The 21,134-nt window shown below is 40.2% G+C and overlaps 1 protein-coding gene across 2 annotated transcripts in view; it reads right to left on the minus strand.

Annotated features, from left to right (window-relative positions):
- Positions 1-674: 674 nt before the first annotated feature.
- The window catches only part of kremen1 (kringle containing transmembrane protein 1), a 79,147-nt gene continuing 58,687 nt past the window's right edge, over positions 675-21,134 (minus strand). Inside the window, exons 4-9 of one of the 2 annotated variants that reach the window (XM_042487472.1) lie at positions 15,895-16,019; positions 12,703-12,856; positions 10,790-11,122; positions 4,642-4,836; positions 3,952-4,036; positions 675-2,496 (exon numbers count right to left, since the gene is read on the minus strand). In XM_042487472.1, the coding sequence (XP_042343406.1) occupies positions 2,337-2,496; positions 3,952-4,036; positions 4,642-4,836; positions 10,790-11,122; positions 12,703-12,856; positions 15,895-16,019 (1,052 nt within the window). In that variant the 3' untranslated portion in view covers positions 675-2,336. Of the gene's footprint in view, positions 2,497-3,951; positions 4,037-4,599; positions 4,837-10,789; positions 11,123-12,702; positions 12,857-15,894; positions 16,020-21,134 lie in introns of both variants that reach the window. The other variant, XM_042487471.1, reaches the window with a different exon arrangement.

Below are 21,134 nucleotides of genomic sequence, written 5' to 3' on the forward strand. Positions count from 1 at the left end.
ATTATAGTAGCTGGCATAATTAAAAGGAGAGATGGAATGCAGACAAAAATTTAGAAAAGTACGTAATGGTAAACAAATCATTACATACACAGCATTACGATGACAGCTACAGAAAATAAATTTGCTGCAAGGTTACATTACATGGACAGTATTCATTGAGAATTATTGGAAGAATATCACTATGCAAGACAAAATTTGACTCCAGACTTCTCCAAAACTTTCAATGTTTTTTTTTTTACTGAGACTTTTCCATGTTTTCAATGACAATGGGAACCCTGCATATAACATACGCGTCAGAAGTGCTTTATAAACAATAACAAAGGCATAACGCCACAATAACATCTATTTTGCCCTCCCTGTAATTTGCTGCTGATGTCCTTCTCAGCTTGGAGGGTAAAGAGCTCCAGAATCTTAATGTTTTTTCGCAGTTTGCGGACATGTAAGGCTGCTGTTTTTTTTCCTTAAGCAATCTGGTAAATGCTGTTAGCTGCTTTTTAAATCTCTCGCGATGGGTAGCAAGCAAAACACTGTCCCTGTTACATAGATCTCATTTTGGCTCTTTTACTAACTTTGTTGCAGGTTTAAAGGCAAGACGGCTTCACGTTAATTGCCCCCAGTCGTTACATTGCAGCCTGTTTTGCCAACCTCAGTGCAACCCCCCCCCCCAAAAAAGTTGTCTTCATTAGTCACTTAGACAAAAAAACAACGGAAAATGTCCAGGTTGAAAAACACCAAAGTTACCCTTTAAGTTGATGAGGAAGTACTTTGACGGGTCTCTCAAATGTTTTGTTGAGACCAAAATAAGAGTGGACATAAATATCATCATTCCCACACTGAATTACATAATATACAACAATATTCCCCCCGCCCCTGTAATCAAAAGACAACTTAATGTGAACAATATGTTCAGTAAATGTCCAAAACTACACATAAGAGCACACAAAGAAATTAGAAAGAAAAAATGTCTTTTGAAGCCTTGTCCGTTACTACATGAAGAGTTCTACCTCAAAAGGCTATGTGTTCACTTTAGAGAAAAAAAAAAAATCATCATGTCCATCATGTAATAAAAATGTAATAGATCCAGTCAGGAGAGGGGTTCAGTTGAGTGTACGAAAAAGACGAATATGTAATGCTTTCAATCACTGTACAAGATGTGGCGTCATTTTTTAACTTTACATTTAAGTAGTGGAAAACCTATTTTGGAATGAAAATCTTCACATCCACGCTGATTTTAAAGAAGAAGTGCAGACTCTTGCGAGGGACCCCGTGAAAGAAACAGATGTGATGCATCTGAGACAAACGCAGAGGAGATCCTTAAGGCACTTGAACACCATCAAACCGGAAAGACTCCCACCCACAATCGAGCAGAAAAAGCTCTCAGATCTTCCCAAGCCTCCCTAAATGGCAGTTTGTCTGCAAACTGCACCACCCAACCCCCCAAGTGAACGACTTATCTCTCCACCCAAATCCACATGAGCGAACGCGTGGGCGAGCGCACGTTCTCTCTCTCTCTCTCTCTCTCTCTCTGTGATCTTTCCATTTTACGGCGAGTGATTCATCCCCAAAGTGCTGTGATATCTACCTTCTGTGTAACGGTTCCACGTCCTGGTTCCCGCTCCTCAGAAAGCTTGTCACGTAAATCACGTCAGAAAGACGCATTAGCGCTTTGCATATGGAATCAAAAAGACAAATAAATATATAATCTTTGGATGGGAGGGTTCTGGTTTTTGGCCACATGAGGCAGTTAAAAGAGTTCTACAAAACTGTTAAGCTTGTTAAGTGTGTTTTAAAGACTCCATTTCTTCATCCTCTCCTTGATACTGATGAAGATTCGGCTGTGACTGTGAAGCACCAGGGAGATACGAACATCCCTGTTTCCTAAACTGAACACTGACAGTGAAGTTAGCCGTTAGTCTGCACCGGGAGGTGTTGTGTTTTCACTGGTGAGCCTGCAGTCCGGAGGGTTTTTGGAGGTACGTTGATTGCTAGGGACATCCATGGGTGACAGAAATGGAGCCTCGCTGAACTAGAGAAGCCTTCCGCATGTTAAAAGCGTCCTATCTTTTTCAGAGCTGCCGATCGTCCTCCATCCTCTCCTCTCCCACACTGAGGTCGCTGACAGCCCTGCCTGTCCCGCTCCCCTGGGAGGGCCCGGCCACTTTGGCTCACGGGCCGTTTAGTAGCAGTCACTCAGTCAGTTGTCATTAGCCAGTCAGCTGATGGCTTCATGGCGCAGCGCCTCGTATAGTTTCATTGTCCGAGGGCCTGGCATCCCTTGTACAGAGTGGTTGTGGGTGGCGGTAGCGTTTGGTTAACGGTGGAGCGCAGCGGAGGCGCTAGTTGCCCACCAGGGGGCTGAGGTCGCCGTGGTGGTTCTTTAGCTTCTTCTTGAAGAGGGAGATGGTGGAGGGTCGGTACAGGATGATCCAGGGCTCAGAGGACGCCGTGCTCTGGCTGCAGCTGTCTGAACCGCTCACCGTCGGGATGTTCGGAGACCTGAGAGGGAAAATGAAGTGAGAAGGAAAATAAACAGAGACCAGATGGAGAGAGAGACAAAAGAAAATAACAGAAGATGAGAGAAGCGAAACAGGAATTTGGAGAGAGGAAAATGGAAAGACATGACACACAGAAGGTGTCATACTGCCGTTTACATCTTAATGTATTTACTTCATGCCTTGTTTGTTATAAACATGAACTAATTGTAATTACAGTAGTGGATTTATAGGCCTCATTAACCTCCATTTGATATGCACAGAATCTGCCACTATTGATAGTCAAAATCTAAAATAATTTTTATGTTATATTCTTCTAAAATCAGATAAATAAGCAGCTTTACCAAAACTGGTAGTATAGACTTTGCTTTGTGGTTTCTAATTAAAGCAGGTAAAAATACCAAATAAAGAAGTTTTACATGTAAAACCAATGTTTCTTCAACACTGTTTGGCAGCGCAGGGGCTGGAGCCGAGCCGATGTGAACATTTGCACAGCGTGTTTCACTGATAACTTAAGATGCAGGCATTCAGAAGATTTTTACCGGGAGCCGAATTATCCGCAGAGATCTCCTCCTCTCCAAAACAAATGTACCAGGAGATTAAAATTGGTAAAAGCACTGAATAAAGCAGTTTCACATTAAAACTCAGTGTTTTTCTAATGCGGTTGGGCATGGCAGAGGCTGGAGCCGAGCTGCTCCAGACATCTGATGACTAAAATCTTTCTCCAATTCAAACATATGGTTGAAAACAGCCAAGATCTGAAAAGCATATTCTAGAAATTTGGCTTAAAACTGGATAAAAAGTCAATTAATTACAGCTTCTGGCAGACAACCATAAACCTGATGCACAAAGGGGAAATGGAGCCACTGACCGGGGACCAAATGACGGGGACCAAATGACATGGACCGTGTCCTTGATTAAAATGACAGATTTCTCTGGGTTTGAAGATTGCTGGAAACATTTGAGATAGTGTACGTACACATCTCATCAAAATATACAACACTGGTCTAGTTGTTGTTTAGACATTTTGATACAGAAAAGTTGTGTGTTATATCTTTAAACTGGTAAATAAAAAAGTTTTTATTTCCATTTTTTTCTTTGCTTTTGTATTTCCTGTTTTGTTACAATAGGGGGAATCTGCAAATTTCCCCTGTGTAGCTGTAACTTATTTTGTGAGTCACTGACAGGAAAAAACAAGCGTCATACAGCATTACTTATATGTGTGATCATAGGAAGTCAATCTGCTTGGCTGAACGCAACTGGAGGAAAGCAATAAATCTCATTTTGTAAGATGATTCAAACAAATAAAAGTCCAACACCCGGACTTTGAATGTGTCAATGTCATCCTGTTCTTTCATCTTTCTCCAATACGACATGAATGAAACACAATAAGGAAGATGAATGCTTTGACATTAGATGCTCGGTTGATCACGCACACCTCCAACATCCTCATACTTACTTGACCGTGATGTGCAGCAGCAGCTTCGCCACCATGGCTATGACTGTCAGAATGAGGAGAGCGGCCAGAGCGTAAATGGTCCACACTGTAGAGAGGGAGCAGCGCAGTAACAAGACGTCAGATATCGAATCTCGGTAATGAAAACGAACTGAAGCAGACTGAAAGGATTAGCAAGCAAAAGATTATTCAAGCACTGCTGGCACACCTGTTAACAGTGTTCAGCCAGCAAATTGTCAAGAAATGGTGATGCATTCTCAATGCACATCTGTTCTCTTCTGCTGGAGAAACACACCAGATAGTCCTTTGAGACGCAGAGTTTGGAAAGTGTAATATTTGAAGGAAGTAGAAAAGCTCAGAGCTCGTCAGTCCACCCTGCGTCACTTTGACAAGAGGCCTGATTGTGATCAGCAGGGAGGCCCAAAGAAACTTCAGTTGCGAGGCACTGACAGGAAAAAACAAGCGTCAAGCGGCATTACTTCTATCTGTGATCACAGAAATTCACTCTGGGCCGGAGTTTTCTCATCAGACTAAGATGATTTTAATAGTTTCAAAGAAACCAGGTCATGCAAAAATGGGAGCTCCAAGAAAGCTCCTTGCAGAGGAAAAGAGAGGTGCAGTAGGTGCAGTGTATCGTGGGTGTTAACATACTAGCGCTGTGGCCGGTGGTGTCGCCTCGTCCAGCCCACTGACCTGGCATGTTGTGCTCCGGTTTACCGGGGCTGGACGTGATCACGTAGAGGATTTGGGAACGACCGTTAGTGGTGCTGTTGGATCTCTCGGTGACGCCGCCAGCGAGCTGAGGCCCCGCCGTGCTGGAGACGTCGTCTCCTTCATCCTCCTCGTCTTCTTCAGCCTTCATAGTGCTGGTGTCTTGGCTTCTCAGTGCTGGAGAAACAAGAATGAGAGACAATTTAGAAAGGGTTCATGAACGGGTGGATGTTGTTCTTCACACTTTCAAGGTTGCTTACTGATGCATCAACCACATATGGAGCAACAATATCATTCATTTGGTATTGTTTTTTAAAAACAACACCAAAAAAACAAAAACAAACCTACAAAAACTAGGTCTAATAACTCAAGAACAAGACATAAAAGTGCAGGGGCAGCGTGGACATTCAAGATGAATTCAAAAGGTGAACAGATATATTTCTCTGTTTTATAAGCAATAATGGTGTGAGAATATTACTTTTCTTAACATTTTGTAGGTTTCTATTGTGTATTCAGTAGTATGAAAAGCTGACGTTAAGTAGCGTACTTGTCGTATATCGTTGTATACTGTATAACCCAGTGAAATTTCTGGAAGGTGTAAAATTTTACATACCACCGAAAGCATATCTGCTATGTTATCTTAGTCCTTGCATATTGCACACTTTGTACACAGTCCTCTGACTTTGTATTGCACCTGCTGCACAGCCATTCCCCTCAGGATAAATACAGTTTTATTTTATATCATTTACTCATAACACAATCACTGACAATTCAAAGCAGCAAGTCTTTATTTAGCCCTGTGTAATTTGCATATAATTAGTCATGAATAGCAAAAACAAAAGGAACAAGGGTGGAAATAAGTTCACAGAGGACAAAAAGGCAAACTAACTGCTAAATATATTATTCAAGCAAATCTATTATTATACATCTTGCAATGTATGAATCATTTCTCAGTCTTAGTAGTAAAGGTATTATTTCTGTCTTCTCATCAATCTTGTTAATGTACTTTATTTTAGCCATATTGCCCAGTCTAAATTGGACTACTGTTGGAGTTCTCTGCAGTGTGCCATACCGCCTCTTAAAATGTTACTATTTCTATGTATTATAGACTCTCACAGCTCCCAGGGAGAGGAGTGGTGAGCCGTGTTTGCTGTGCCAGAAACACAGAGGAGGAAAAGCTCTGCCATGTTGTTGTAATTTCTACAAGTTGAGGACACATATCACTTAACGCCCCCTTTAATTATTCCCGTGGGTACACGGGGCTGTTGCAACAAGAACGCAGAAATAGGATACATCCCGTTGATCATGTTGTTGAAAGTGCTGTATAAACGGCAGAGTCATGAGTGAATATTTAATACTAACTGTGTTTGTTAAGACTTTGCAAAAATACTCATGCGTGCTGTAAACATGTGGCTTTGAGAGCATTTCTGTCCGCTCCAGACATCATTCAAAAAGTGTTTGCAATAAATTCTGTTTGTTTTAACCTGCGTGCAGCACCAGATGTGGCGGAGTTTGCTTCATAAAACAACAGAGCCAGAAAGCACAGACTTATAAAAAAAATCTAACTCATTTATGTGTTCCCAGAGGAAAGCAGTACCCTAAATAAAATTTCCTCTGCTTTTCATTTGTTAACACTGATGTGATTAATTTAAAATCACTGTTTGATCTTGAGAAAATTCTTCTTGCTTCTGAGAAACAAAGTGTGGCATGTCACACGGTGATATTTATGTCTCTCACTTGACTTTTTGTTCCTTTATTTTATAACTTGTTGATTAACGACGGCGGTGCAGAGAAACATCTATCAGAAGTAAGATGTGCTTTTCTGGTTTGCCTGAATCACATGTCACAAAGAACGGAGATGTTCAAGTCTCTTTCAATTGCTGCTAAGTGGGTAAGGAAGCAGAAATAATTAAGACATTAGTGAGTCCAAATGAATCAAGTTAGAATGCTGAGCTTGAAGCCACACACACAAAACATCCTGAGGCTACAAGCAGCTCCAAATCAGCCGAGTTAGGAGAGACATGTCAGTCCTAACTTTAAGTTTTGTCTCAGAGTAATCGTTTGCCGAAAGCCTTTTAGAGCTACAACTTGCAATCAATGTATTTATTTAATCATTTATTTATTTAGGTAATCAATGAGAGTCACTCGGGACTTTCATGTATCACTACGTTTCACAGGTGTTCAAAACAATTAATTACATGAATCGTTAGTTATCCTTCATTAAAGGACTTTAAGCTGCAAAGATGAAAATATTTTTACAATAACACTGAAGTAAAATGTGTGTAGATGTCAGAGAAGGAGGAAGGGAAGGAAAGGAGCCTGGATACTGCACTGCAAAACTGTGGTCTGGTGGTCTGATATGAGATGTTATGTTTTCATGTGGAAAAGTCTGATTTCTGTTGGTTTGAAGGACCAGAAATGAAGGAAATGGTAATAAATGTATGTTTATGTATATGCATTAATGGTAATAAACGGTGTTTGTAGAATTGTTGTAAAAAAGCAGTGTCATACTCAAAGGCCAAAGATAATCACAGCTGTTATTCGGTAAAACAGCACGCCCTCGAGCATGATATTGCTTTTATAACAGTTATACGAGAACCATTTATTAGTGAACATAAGACACAATCCAGAGGACTCCTGAGTCACAAGACCCTGCTCACAATCAGTCATGCTTTGGGAAAATTTGAGGGTAGCAAAGTTTTACAACATATTTTGATGGCAGGTGAGTTAATAAGGATCCATTCAGCTCACTAATAAATCAAAAACAGTCCAATAACACCAGAGATGATGGTTTACACAACTCAAAAATGCATGCTTCTCAGACCCTAGGTTGTTTGGAACTTTGTTAACTGCGCATTAAATAATCATCAGTAGCAAATAATACATGAATAATGACGATGTCATTGCCATCAGTGGATTATGCAGTAAAAACGGCGACATGTGATTAAAAAATATATTTGATGCCAGATGCAATTAAGTGTCAATATTTTGCTTTGTTTTTCTAGTTTATAAAAGTCTAAAATATTTGTTATGAAATCTCTCTCTCCATTATGAAAAAAATAAATTGAATTCTTCATATAAAATATAAAAACTCCTACATTCCAGATCCCGTAAACATTTAAATTAATACGTCTACAGAAACACTATACCACTTTGCACACAGTAGTATTCTTATTTCTTTATTCTGTCTAATTTATTGTATTTATTTATTTTTTAGTAACACATGCTGTTTGTTTATTGTCAGTTTTTTTTTTTTGCTGTATGTCGAGCCACGTCTAACATGATTTTCTGTCTCGACGGATAATTACGTTTTCTGAATCTGAATCTAATTAAGGTGGTTCAACGATGAAAGATCCTATTAGGAAATTCAAAGCTAGAAACTTTTGCGCCATTAATGAGGACTCGTAGCGGTAACGTAATATACTTAGGATGACCGACAAGCTGCACTCCACACTGACTGCTAAGCCCCACCCGTCTTGTATCCCATGTAGTTTAAATCAAACACCCAGAACGAATTCTAAACACTACTTGATCCAGGCCCGTTCCACTCTTCCATGAATGGCGGTTGGATGTTAAAGCGGCGTGGGATTTTTTTTTTCCTTTTCACATAACAGTTCAATCTGACTGTGATGTTCCCAGAAACTTCCCACATGTTCCCCATTTGCAAACAAAATACCACGCTTCAAACCCGGGCTCAGCTGAAACGCTCCGCCGTCGTCATCTGAGAGCGTTTATTCTCAAATCACGGCTTCAACCACTCAGCGTGCCACAGAGGACATATTAGATGTATTTAGTGCTAATACTCGGTTGTCTTTCTGTTTCTGTTATTTGTCTCTGTATCTCTGTCACGATTGTATTTTTCTCTCCATCTTCCTGTAAAAAAAAAAACCTATTACTGCAGGAGGTGACCTTTTCTCATATCATATCTCAGATTTCATTTCTTGGCTACATGACGCCTCGCCCAAAACAAGACGTGAGCGGACAGGATCGTGCCTGTCCAGAGGTCAGAGGATTTCGACCTTCCGATATATTGTTTTTACTGTAATGCCGCCGGCAAGAAAAATGATGGAGGATTACAAATTGAGGCGGAGAGGGAGGAGCAGGGACAGGCTGCCTCCCAGTGCAGCGAGCTGTGAGCCTGAATGTCACCTACACTGAATTATTTCCGGGTTTGCTCCTCTCGTGCCTCCAGAAATTAATCTATTAAATCATTTTCTGTGCATTCATACAGAGAGTGATTCTTAAAGAGCGCACAGTAATACGGCAGAGGACAGCTTTTCTTTTTCCAAATTAGTCTTTCTACATTTTCCACAGTAACCTGCAGAGATTTTCTGCGAGGTTTTCAACTTTCTGTAAGCTACATGTCTGCTACAGTTAAATCTATCAGAGGCCACGATGCATCACAGTATTTTGTGTGTAGGTGGCATAAAAACTCGCCGTGCAATTCACCGAGGAACACTCTGAAGAAGCAAAGCAGCCTGCCGCAGCTTGATAAGAGAGTGAGTTCCTCGAAAAAACAACACATTATTTAAATATGCAGAATCACCCGGGGCTGTGAGACATTGACTAGCAAATGAAAAGAGAAAAGGGCCTGCCAGTGGCGTGACAACTGCCTCACCACAGCTAACAGGCATTAGTCTACGACAACAAGGGCTGCCATGCAAAACACCAGCAAGTCAGCCAGCACATGATCATGCAAACATGGCTCTTTGTGGGTTTAGTTCAGGATGTCTGCTAGAAGTGAAGCATTAAAACAACTCACAAAACCAATCTTCATTTGACACAACTTTCCTTACCATGGAAACCAACGAGAATTACCGCCTCACAGTTGTATGCCTCTGCGAACCGGTCAAGTAGCAACTACAGATTACAGAAATGTCTGTCCAGACTCGTGTGTAGCTGTGACAGTTGACAATGCTTCAAGTATGGAAGTTTTTGCAAGGAAGCTACAAATTCTAAAACATGAATGCTTCACACACATATTCCCCCGGCAGCACCGAAGATCTGTTTGATCAGCAGAGTTTTGAGATTAGTGTCACCAGTTCAATGTCTGACCAAATGTCTTCCCTTCTGTTCCTGAGTAATGGTGTTGAGTAATGGCCAGAAAAGTGTTTTAGCAGAACATTAGGATGTCAGAGTGAAGTTTATCGTTGAACTTTTAGAAATAAAATGACCTCGTTTTATCATTATATTCTATTAGACATTATTGTGAAATTTTGTAATAATAAGCCTATGAATTCTTAAATAATGGCCAACAATATGTTTTGTGGGGTCATAGTGACCTTTGACCACCAAAATCTAAATGGTTCATCATTATGTTCAAGTGGAGGTTTCTGCCAAATTTGAAGAAATTCCCTCAAGGTGTCCTCCAAATATCATATTCACAAAAATAAGATGGAAGCGAGGTCACAGTGACCTTGACCTTTGGCCTTTCACCACCAAATTCTCTCACTTTATTGTTAAGTGTCAATAAATTCCCTCAAAGTGTTCTTGAAATGAAATTCATGAGAATGTGACAGATGCAAAGTCTCCTTGACCTTGAACTTTGACCTCCAAATTTTTAACGATTTATTATTGAGTCCATATGGACATTTGAGCCAAATTTGAGGAAATTTCCTCAAAGCCTTCTTGAGAAATGGTTTTAACAACAATGAGATGGATGGAAGGTCACAGTGGCCTTGACCTTTGACCTACAAATTTTATTTAATTCATCACTGAGTCCTAGTGGAGGTTTGTGCCAAATTTTAGGAAATTCCTTTAAGGTCTACTTGAGATATTGTGTTCATGAGGATGAGATGGAGGTAAGGTCACAGTGACCTTGATCTTTGACCTCCAAAGTCTAATGAATTCATCCTTGAGTCCAAGTGGCATTTGTGCCAAATTTGTTAAAAATCTTTTTTCAGAATTCTTGAGGTATTGTGTTCATGAGGACGAGATGGAGGTGAGGTGACAGTGACCTTGATCTTTGAGTACACCATATTCTAATTAATTCCTCCTCAGTCCAAGTGGACATTTGTGCCAAATAAGAAATTTAAAAATTGAAAAGGCGACTGTATCCTTGGACAACGTGAAAACATGGTGGCCATGGCTATTACCAGCATGAAAGCATAAAAAGCAGGTCAAATCCTACCTTGGTAGAGCAGAGCGAATCCGTGGGCCTGGTTGGTGCGGTCTGAGTAGAAGTACAGTATGACGAAGTCGCCTGTGACGTTCACCAGCTCCCTCGGCGGGCTGCGCCAATCAAAACGTGCCACCACCTGGTTGGTGTAACCATCCAGTAGCTCCACCATGTCTGTCTGGTCGGAGATCTCAAAGAAGGTGAAGTTGAAGAGGATGGCGTAGGATCCGGGGACCTGGACAGTCCAGTAACAAACACGGCCAGCCCCGTACTTGTCGGGGAAATCTGGGGAGTAGATCACGTCTGATGGAGAGGAGTAGTTTCCACCACAGGCCCCAACTCGGGCTGAAAGAAAGAGAACAACAAAGAGGAGAAGACAGTCAGTGATATTTACTATCAAAGCTTGTTAAGATCAAACAGATTTATGGATTATCTTTGGTTTCATGAGCACATTAGTAACAGACAACATGACTCAAGATTTCATGGTACTGAATAAGGACGCATCAATCTGATATACCATATTGGTATCGACCCCATGACTTTATTAAGTGGATCAGGTATGAGCCATGACATGATTGATTCGTGGCAAACAGAGTTTCTTTGTTAATGTTTTCAGAAAATTGTGTTTCTCCACCATCAGTTACTTTCCTTCACTGTAAAATCTGACAAGCTTCAAAAAAATCAAGGAAACCAATTGTCTTGAAAAAGGCAAGTAAACATTGCCAAGTCTTTAGTTGTGTTTGCTTTTAGTAAACATGTATAATACTTATATCCTTTTTCAAGGCAATCGGTTATCGAGACTTATTTTAAAGTAGAATGAACTCATCAGATTTTACAGTGTTCAGGTCGCAGCTTCCACAGCAATGGTTGTACTCATCTCATCTTACATAAAAACAATTGCAATGAGTTCTAAGCAGTGAGCTAAACACGTTTAAAATTTTGGAAAAGGAGAGCAAGATGATCTCCAAAGATTACCCAACCTTGCAGGTCGGTAGCGGGTCGACCCAGGCATTACCACTGGCCATAACATTTTCTCCTTTTCATTTCTCTCTTCTTTTCTGTCCACGTGACTTCAGTGTTGTCAAGTTTTTTTTCCAATTAAAGTAGCTTGCATTGGCTTTAAAAGTTGCCAGATTTCTTCATATGCTAATGTTAATATTGGCAACATCATCGCATATTAATAGAAGTATTAAAACTTTACTGAATGGAAATCAATAGAAAAATCCTTAATAAAACATTTGAATTGTGGGGTGCCTGGTGGCTCAGTGGATAGAGCAACGCCTCATATACAGAGGCTGTATTCATGCTGCAGCGGCCACGGGTTTGATTCCAGCCTCGGCCCTTTGTAGCATGTGCTGATATTCCCTGTGCTGATAGTGAAAGAGACATGGACTATAATACAGTATATTTATCTATTCCTCTTCACATTTTTATTAATTTGCTTAATTTGTTACTGGTTGCTTTTCAAAAATAAAGTCACCCAGATGATTGAAAAGTTGTTTCAACTAACAAGAAATTCACAAAAAATATCAACCTTTTACGTAACTCACAAATATCACATAACATTTCCAAAAGTACGTATTTTTGACAAATGGTGCCGGTGTCGTTGGCCATGGATTATAGTGACAAGGAAATTAACGTCTGTGCCTTCTGGAGGTGAACTGGAGCATTATTCAACGAAACATCTTTGATGGAAGGTGCTAACACATGACAGACCTGCTCTCAGATCAGGTTTATACCTGCAGGCGCTAACCCTGAGATCTCTGAGGGATTATCCACAGATACAGATCTATCTTATATTACTTTGGAAATCTTCAAAAAATTAAAGTTTGCTCCCCAGAATTCATTAAAATTCAAACCAAATCGCAGCACAGATGTGAGAAGTTCACAGAGTTAGACCCAGAGCGACACCAGTTAACACTCACTGTCAAAGATGATGACCCAGCCGTCTCCACCGCAGGGCTGGGTGTGGTCGCCGAAGCAAACATGGTTACACTCCATGCTAGGCGACTCGCCTTGGTCATGTTGCTCCACTTCGTTTCCACAGAAACAGGCATATCCTGACTCCATGCCAGCGAGCTGCAAAAACACAAAGGGAGTTATGCAAATCTTTGCATCAGCAATTCAAAACACTTCCCATAAAGCTATTCATTAATGCCAAAGTCAGACGCCTGAGAGAACAAACTCAGTGGAGGAAACATGAAGACTTTGGATATTCTCTTTAAGAATATTTAAAATGGCATTTTCTTCCCATAAAATTAAGTATGCTTATTGCACAGCTTTGTTGAATACTCGATTGTGATTTGTCAGTTATGGCACTCTATGGTCGAACACTTAGCGGAAGCCAAAAAAATCATCTTTAAATCAATATTTTCTGTCAAATTATTGTTTTATTTATAAGCAGCTATGTAAAAAGCAGGATAAAGAATAGCGAGCAGGTCATTATTGCAAAATATATCCCTTCAATGTAGGGCTCGGCAATATAGTGATAATATATCAATATGATATGAGACTAGATAATGTCTTAGATATCATAACATTTTTAAATACAGTCTTTCCCAGGTTTCAAAGGATGCATTACAGTAAAGTGATGTAGTTTTCTTCACTTAAAAGACAGTTGGAACTTTTCCTTTTATTTTCCTTTATGCACTTAGATATTATATCCACATTACTGATGATTATTTATCACATCTACATCATCTTATCAACATCTCACTGCAAATATTTTGTGAAAGCACCAATAGTCAACCCTTCAATATCGTCCAAATATCAATATATTAATATGTCGATATTTTAAGGTATTGGTAATGCAAAGGAGGCATAAAGATGGGAATTAGAGGCTGTTTACATGACAATGGTTCTTGAATGAAACGTTAACCTTTTGTTGCAGTTTGGCAATTCATTCACACAACAACAGCGTTTTGGGGGCCTGAAAACACAAACTCTTGAAACCTGGTTCCAGAGTGTAATCGTTTGAAAAAACATCCCCCTCTATCACTGTGTAAATTGTCAATGTACGGATCCTGTGAGAACGGTGTTCTTCTATAGTGTGTCACTACAAAGTTCGAGCGCCAACTACTGGCCTGGCATGCATACTACAGCATTTTTGGTTGTTTTTGCAGATCTGTGTGCACAAGGATCATTTTCACAATGTTATCTTCTTAAATGCAAGGGAAGCCTTTTCCCATTTTAGTAGTTCTCGTCTAAATGTGGCCTTAGTAGTGGCCCTATAGTGGGATCTCTGTGTAAAAAGGACTGTTGTGTTTACATTTAGTAAATAGTTCACTGCATGGAGCTCCTTCTCTCTTTGAAATAGAAGTGACTTGAGTCTAAAGCGCCCTAATTGCTCTTTCTCTCATGATTACAAGATGCTGCAACCCGAGCCTGGATAACCACAACCTCTCAGCTGATTAGAAGCTTCCCTTCAAGCACACAGCTGCACACAGGATTCAGAGAATAAACCTCACAGAAACAGCACCTATCTGTCTTCCAAAATCACAACTCTTAGTAAACTGTTCCTGAAAGCGTCGGAGCAGGAATGCGTAACGTCAGAAACCTTCACACATATTGACCTCGCCACCGGCTGGCTGCTTGTCCTCAAAAGAGCTATTGTCCTTCATTCAAAAGGACACCATTGTCCAATTTTCAGCCCCTAAATGAATTCGCACAAGCGAAGGTACTGCATCATTCCCCACTGTGCGTCCTCTCTCATGGAATAGGAATTTATGGAGCTCGTGCTCTCTCGCCAAGACGCATCAAGCTCCGTCCTTGTTGCATTATTCTATCTGATGAAGTAACACCAACGTGAATACTTCTGGCAAGAAGCAAACAAGCGATGGATTGCTGTCTCACTCATCAGGCATGCTCTTTGTCAAAAAGTCACACGGGATCCGTACTTCCGAGCAGCGACGTTTCACATGCGCATTAAGGACAGTGACAGTCCAAGGGTAGGCAGACGATGCCAATCTGCCGCCACATCCTGTAACATCTGCTGAATCGAAATGGGAGGGGGGGAGCTGTCAGTATCTGTCAGTGCGGATGGAGCTGAACCGGATCTGCTGAGACAGAAAATGAACACCTGGCACTGTTTATAGCTGGGACAATGGCATGCCAGATACAGATGAGGAAAATGCATTGAAGAGGAGGTGCCCACTGGGCTAATAACCATTCATTTCCAGCTGTCAGCCTTGATTGCTGTGATGATTTGTCATCTGCTGGTTGGTTTGAAACAGGACGTTTGATGGCTGAATAAAGAGGGTATAGAGTGCGCTGGGCATTATAGCGATGACTGTCAGGAAATTGCCTGTAAATGCAGATGATTTACATAAAAGCTTGGCTTTTGTGAGAGACAGCTCACGTCCGTTTTAGACATGACACAAGCAAATGACTGGACACTTTTTTTTTACATAATGAGGGGACACATTTTAACTTTCCAGTGCAAGTGCTAGAATAAAAGAGTCAGTAATTTGAGTCCTATTTCTCTTTCAATATTGAATGTTTTCTCCAACGGAAGAGTTAAAAGCTGATGCTCTGAAAATCAAATGTTTACTTTCATTTCATGCATTTAGGTTCTCTTGAAACACATTCTCACTCCTGACTTGTCAAATACCAACACTTGATCAGTAACCTGTCACGTCAAATATAACGTGCTAGTTACCCTCCTGCATTTTGGCCTTTAAGGGACGGTTGGAACTTGGAACTTACTGCAATTTTGGAAGAAATTAAGCCAGTTTGTTGAGGTTTTAAAGGGTTAAGGATTAATTCCTTAAGTTTAGGCAACAAAAACATGTGGTTTAGTTAAGTAAAAACATTGTTTAGTTGAAAATAACTACATTGGTTACTAATGTAAAATAACGTCACCTGACAAATGCCACTAGAATAGTATGCTACACATACTGGCACACTATGTCATTATGAAATGAAATGAACAGCTAGTTCCTGGGTAAAAGTCCGGTGTTGGTTTGACCCATCGACCTCCTGCTCTTCATACTATGGTGCTTGCACAGCCATCAACAAATACTGCCACCCAGGGTGGCTCATACTGTCTCTAAAGGGTGCCTCTGTGCATCAGTATCTTTTTGATGAGTTGAGATTGAGACCAGGTTGTTAAATCTCACCTTGTATCTCTGCTTCCTGCAGAAGCTAATACAGTTCTGGATGGTGAGTTTGTTGGAGGTCTCGCTGGTGCCGGACAGAGTGGGCGGGTCACCGCTGTCTTTGAAGCATCCCAAGTTCCCAGGCACTGTAGGGGGAGACAGGAAGAGGATGGAGAGGAGAGGATAGTGAAACTATGATTACTTCCAAACAAAACTTACAATCTGTTTCATATGGTGATGATTAGCATTTCCTCAGCAAAAATATGTCATTTTTTGTCATTTAGATCGTATATCCAGGTTTCCTCTGCAGAGGTCAGTCCCTGTTTTTTGTTATTTATGAAACACTTCATATACTGCATGGCTTGAGCCCTTCTGCACCTCATGGCTTCATCTATGTTGTTCAAGTTTTGAAATCATGTTTATGATTTGCCTCATAGACGAGTCTCCAAAAAACAATCAGTGGTGACATAATCAAAAAATATTCAGGCCTCTTGAATGTTTGAATGTTTTGGTGTGAATTGCCATCAGGCAAGCCAAAAATTTAGCCTCTGAAGAAAGGAGAAAAGGAGGAGGAGTTGGAAAGAGGGAAGAGGGGTGAAGAGGATGGGGATGTTTGAGTCATAGCGAGAGGAAGCAGGAATCTAGAAAATGTTCTCTGTCAAATATGAGCACAAGTTGCATCAGATTAGGGATATAATGTCTTCTGCATGTGTGGCTCTGTACGTGTGGTGAGAGTTGAAGGGAAAAAAATGGTTACTTGTTGCCTTTCCAGAAGGAATTTGACAAACTGCAACATTTGGAAGGAAGCCAAGTCCAACACCTTTGGTCTACATTAAACACGGGTTCAATTTTAACCTGTCAAGTTCACAAAAATACGGAAGCCCCGAAACGCAAGTGGGAAAACTCGAATAACTAAGGTATATAAGGTTGTATTCCTCTGCGAACCATATGGATGTTGCTGCAAAGAAGCTACAAATTTGATAAAATGCTTCACACACATCTTCTCACCGGCAGCACCGAGATCTATAAGATCAGCACAGTTTCGAGATCAGTGTCAACACTTCAGGATCTGACCAAATGTCTCCCCCTCAGCTCTGAAATTATGATGATCATTTATGAACATTGTGATGTCACAGTGAAGTCAAACTTTGACCTTTTGAATGAATAATATCATCACTTCTTCATGTGATCCTATTAGACATTTGTGTGAAAGTTTGTCATAATCGGCAGATGAATTCTTGAGTTATGGCCGAAAAACACGTTTTGTGAGGTCACAGTGACCTTTGACCACTAAACTGTAACCAATGAAATGGTTACAGTTTAGTGGTCAAAGGTCATTGAGTCCAAATAAACTTTTGTGCCAAATTTGAAGATATTGCTTCAAAGTGTTTTTGAGATATTACATTCACAAGAACGGGACATATGGAAGTACAGACGGACTGATGGTCAATCCCAAAAATATGACGCCTCCAGCCAAGGCTATCACTGGTCCGTTGGCATGAAAAATCGTGATGGTCTATTTATAAGTTTTTAAGATCAACATTTTTTTCTGTCTGGGGCTTAATGTAATTTAGAACAGGGTTAAGTTAAATTTCTTATTATGTTTAACAAAGACCCTTAACAAAGACCTTTAACATCACAACAAGATCCATAATGACACAACAACCCGAAACACAACCCCCCCCAATTATCCCAACTGTTTCAAAAATAAAAACCAACAACTTAGAAACGTTATCCTGGATAAACATTTTTCTTCGCCTGTTCTAAAGTCATAAACACAGCACAGTAATTTAGATCAGACTCAGAAACTAGACCACTACAAAAAAATGTCTAACTTGCCTCTCAGGGCTTCTGTACAAAAGTGATATTAGAGCAAAAATTCACGCAACCAAGTTTTCCGTCTCGGACTGTTACAGCAACAAACAACTTTTGTATCTCAGTTTTACTTTTCTTATACCCTGTTGGTTTTGACCATTGTTGCAGCCCATCAATTCAACAACTACACAGGAACAGTAAAACGTTTGTTAGGTGAGACCTGGAGATGTATGACATAAATAGGCCAACAATCACAGATGAATGATGAAGTATGACAACTTTCAGATCATATTCAAGTCAGACGAGTCCTTCCTTAATCCGCTGTGTATTCATCAAATACTATGCAATTTTCTGAATCCAGCGCAGTGATTAAACACTCCAAAGCCTTTAAATTCGCCGTAAGAGTTCAGGAAGTGCCAACAAAGCCTCCAGCAGTCAATCTCCCACTTATGATTTGTTTTTCATTGTGACTCAAACAGGCTTACTCTTGTTTCATTTCCACTTTGTGGGGCGAAACGAATTTGACAAACAGAAGTTGCTGCACAATCTGAAAGTCATTTCCACTGCAAGTATAAAAAAAGCCCCCCCCCCCACACACACACACATACACACACACACACCCGGAAGGCCCTCAGTCCAACAGAAAGTGGTGGGAGCCGACCATAGGGTACAAACAAGCTCATTAGGAAAAGACAAGGGAAAAAGACTTTGTCCAAAATAGCTGTCAACAATGCTCTGAGACACGACACGGATGCAAAAATTAAAAGCATGTGATATATAAAAAAACAGTTTCTCATCAAGCATGTGTGATTTCCAAATTCATGCTGATTTCCAAGATCAAGTTAATCCTTTGAAACCTAAATTGACATCAGTTTTCTTGAGCTGCATTCAGACGCCTTTCACAGGCATTTTAACCTTTCGAACCAGAGCAAATTGGTTTCATTTCTTTCCAAAGCATGGTAAAAAAAGCAAAGAGCAACTTGGCAAGAAATGTCCCGAAAATCACCAGTAATTAGTAAAAGGTGAAAGAAAATAAAAATGACCTTAAGAGAGACAGAGAGAGAGAGAATTATTAAAATGTTGTAAAAACATAGTGTAAACTGTAAAGAGAATTATACATATTTATTTTATAAATTATATATTATAAATATATATAATATATATATATATACATATATACATATGGATGGATGGATGTATATATAATTTAACAGGTTATTTTATTTAGTTTTTTTTGTTTTTTACTTTTTCAGAGAATTTTCTTTTAACTTTTGCTAATTTTGTTCAGATTTTTTACATTTATTGTAAAGTTGCTCATTGCCCTATTCTTATGTTCTTCAAAGAAATAAGGCCAATATGCTTTAATACGGAGCTCAAACTGAATATGCTTCCTCTTTTAAATTTGTTTGAATTTCTTGCAATCTTGTGAACTCAAAATTTTCAAAACTGTTAATTAAATCCCTAAAGGAGCGAATCCAATAGTTTATTTTTGTGCTGACCCTTCAGCATTAGAAACATTGAAAATAACACCTGCTACGCCTGTTGGATTTAGACCATTTAGTACAAAAAGATGGCGATTTTTAAAAAAATGTCAAATACAATTTAACAGAGAGAGCAGAAGATCCGAAGTTAAAGCAGATATCACACTGGAGCGTGTTCTGTCTGTTTGTGTGCTTTGTGGCTGCTGCAAGAGTCTGACAACAAGCTCAGAGACTGAGGAGGAGTTTGTCCCCTGATTCTGTGTACCAACACTGTCCTAGAACTGGATATCTCTGGAGCTTTCTGCTTGCTGTGTGTCTTCTCAAACATTTGCATATTGAAAGCTGCTCGTCGGATGACAGCGAGTTCCACCCGTGAACAACTGGCAGCCAGTTTTTGGCAGTAAGAAACTGAAAAACACATTTTCAAAAGCTTGTCATGATTACAGTTTCCAATATATTCTGCAGAAGAAGAAAAAAAAAGTATGGATTAGCACGTAACCACAATTTGAATGACGTGATAATATTGCGAAGGGGCATCACTCGAAACCGCCTTCATGAACTGAAGTAACCTCGATAGAGACCACACAGGCGCATTGTTTTTGGGGTGCCAGTTGTTGCCAATGTTAACTTTTTGGCTGGCATGAGAGCTCCTCTGCATGTGCAACAGATGCTGCAGATTCTTTCTGTTTATGCAAGAATGAGGCACAAAGGCTTTTGGGGGGAAAGTGTGACATGTTTTAGATTCCATGCAAAATGTTGTCCTCAAGAATGTCTGCCACAGACTGGAAGAGTGAAGGCGGAGGGGAGAGAGGGAAGTGAAGTGAAACAGACTGGCAGAGAGCAGGCCGCTCCCTGCATTTCACCCACGTTTGCTGACCGTAAAGTGACCGGCGAGATTTTGGCTGCAGCCCTGATTTGCTGCCGTGCGTAACAGTGTTTGACAAATGACTCAGCACTTGAAGACAAAGTCCTCAGACGCCATCAGACCAGCAATAAATCATGTGCGATATTCCTTTTTCAGCCACAACCATGTCAAAGCTTTATAAGTGGATTAATATGGTTGTTTGAATCATTTAGACTCTACTTGCAGAATTAAGGGCCGGATTATATGGCAGGTTAAAGGCAAACATGACAGTAATAAGAATCTTCGAGGTGCTTCATATTTTCAGAGTGAGACAGGACAGCTGCTGTCACAGCAGTTTCTTTTTTTATCCATGACTTAAGTATACACTGGATTAACCCTGGTGAAGTGTGCAGGAGGGGAGATGAGAAGAGAGGAGAGATAAACACCTGGTTGGGAACCAGCAACCTCCCTCCGAGCAAGGCAGGCAGGTACCACTTCAATGGAGCCTTTGAAAAGCGGAGGAGAAAATGCCACTGCAGGGCTCAACAACCAGATTAAAGGCAGCAGTGCTCCTTTTTCATTCTGCTTTGACAAGAAGATTGCAGACTACAGTCAATTTATCAGCCTTTGTCCTCTTCTCGTCCCAGGGGCTGTGAAGCGCTGGCATCAGAGCAGCAGGTGGTGGGATCATATCGCACCAAACAGGGCTCATACGTTATGAAAAACCTGGAAAAGTGATGAAATTTGCAAATAGCAATTTCCAGGCCTGGATAAGGTTTTGGTAAACTAAATACACCCTGAAAGTTTTGGAAATTTTGTTTCACAAACCTGTATATTATCATGTGGTCTGATCAAGAACTGTTGGAAAATAAAAAAAATCCAATGATAATATCAGTTTTCTACTGTTTCTGGCTGTGATGGATGGTTCAAAAACTTTAAAGGAAAAAAAGAGCTGAGTTCTTTTTAAAGAAAACATGCCTGCGGGTTTGGGAGGCATGTTTTCTCAAAAAAAGAAAAAATATTACCATTTTAAAAGGAAAAAAAGTCATTTGCCAAAAACTCTCAATCTTTTTTCATAAAAAAAAGGCAAAAACTTTTAAACAAAAAAATCTCCAAAAAGA

Source organism: Plectropomus leopardus, chromosome 6 (assembly GCF_008729295.1).
Source record: "Plectropomus leopardus isolate mb chromosome 6, YSFRI_Pleo_2.0, whole genome shotgun sequence".
Classification (NCBI taxonomy): Eukaryota; Metazoa; Chordata; class Actinopteri; order Perciformes; family Serranidae; genus Plectropomus; species Plectropomus leopardus.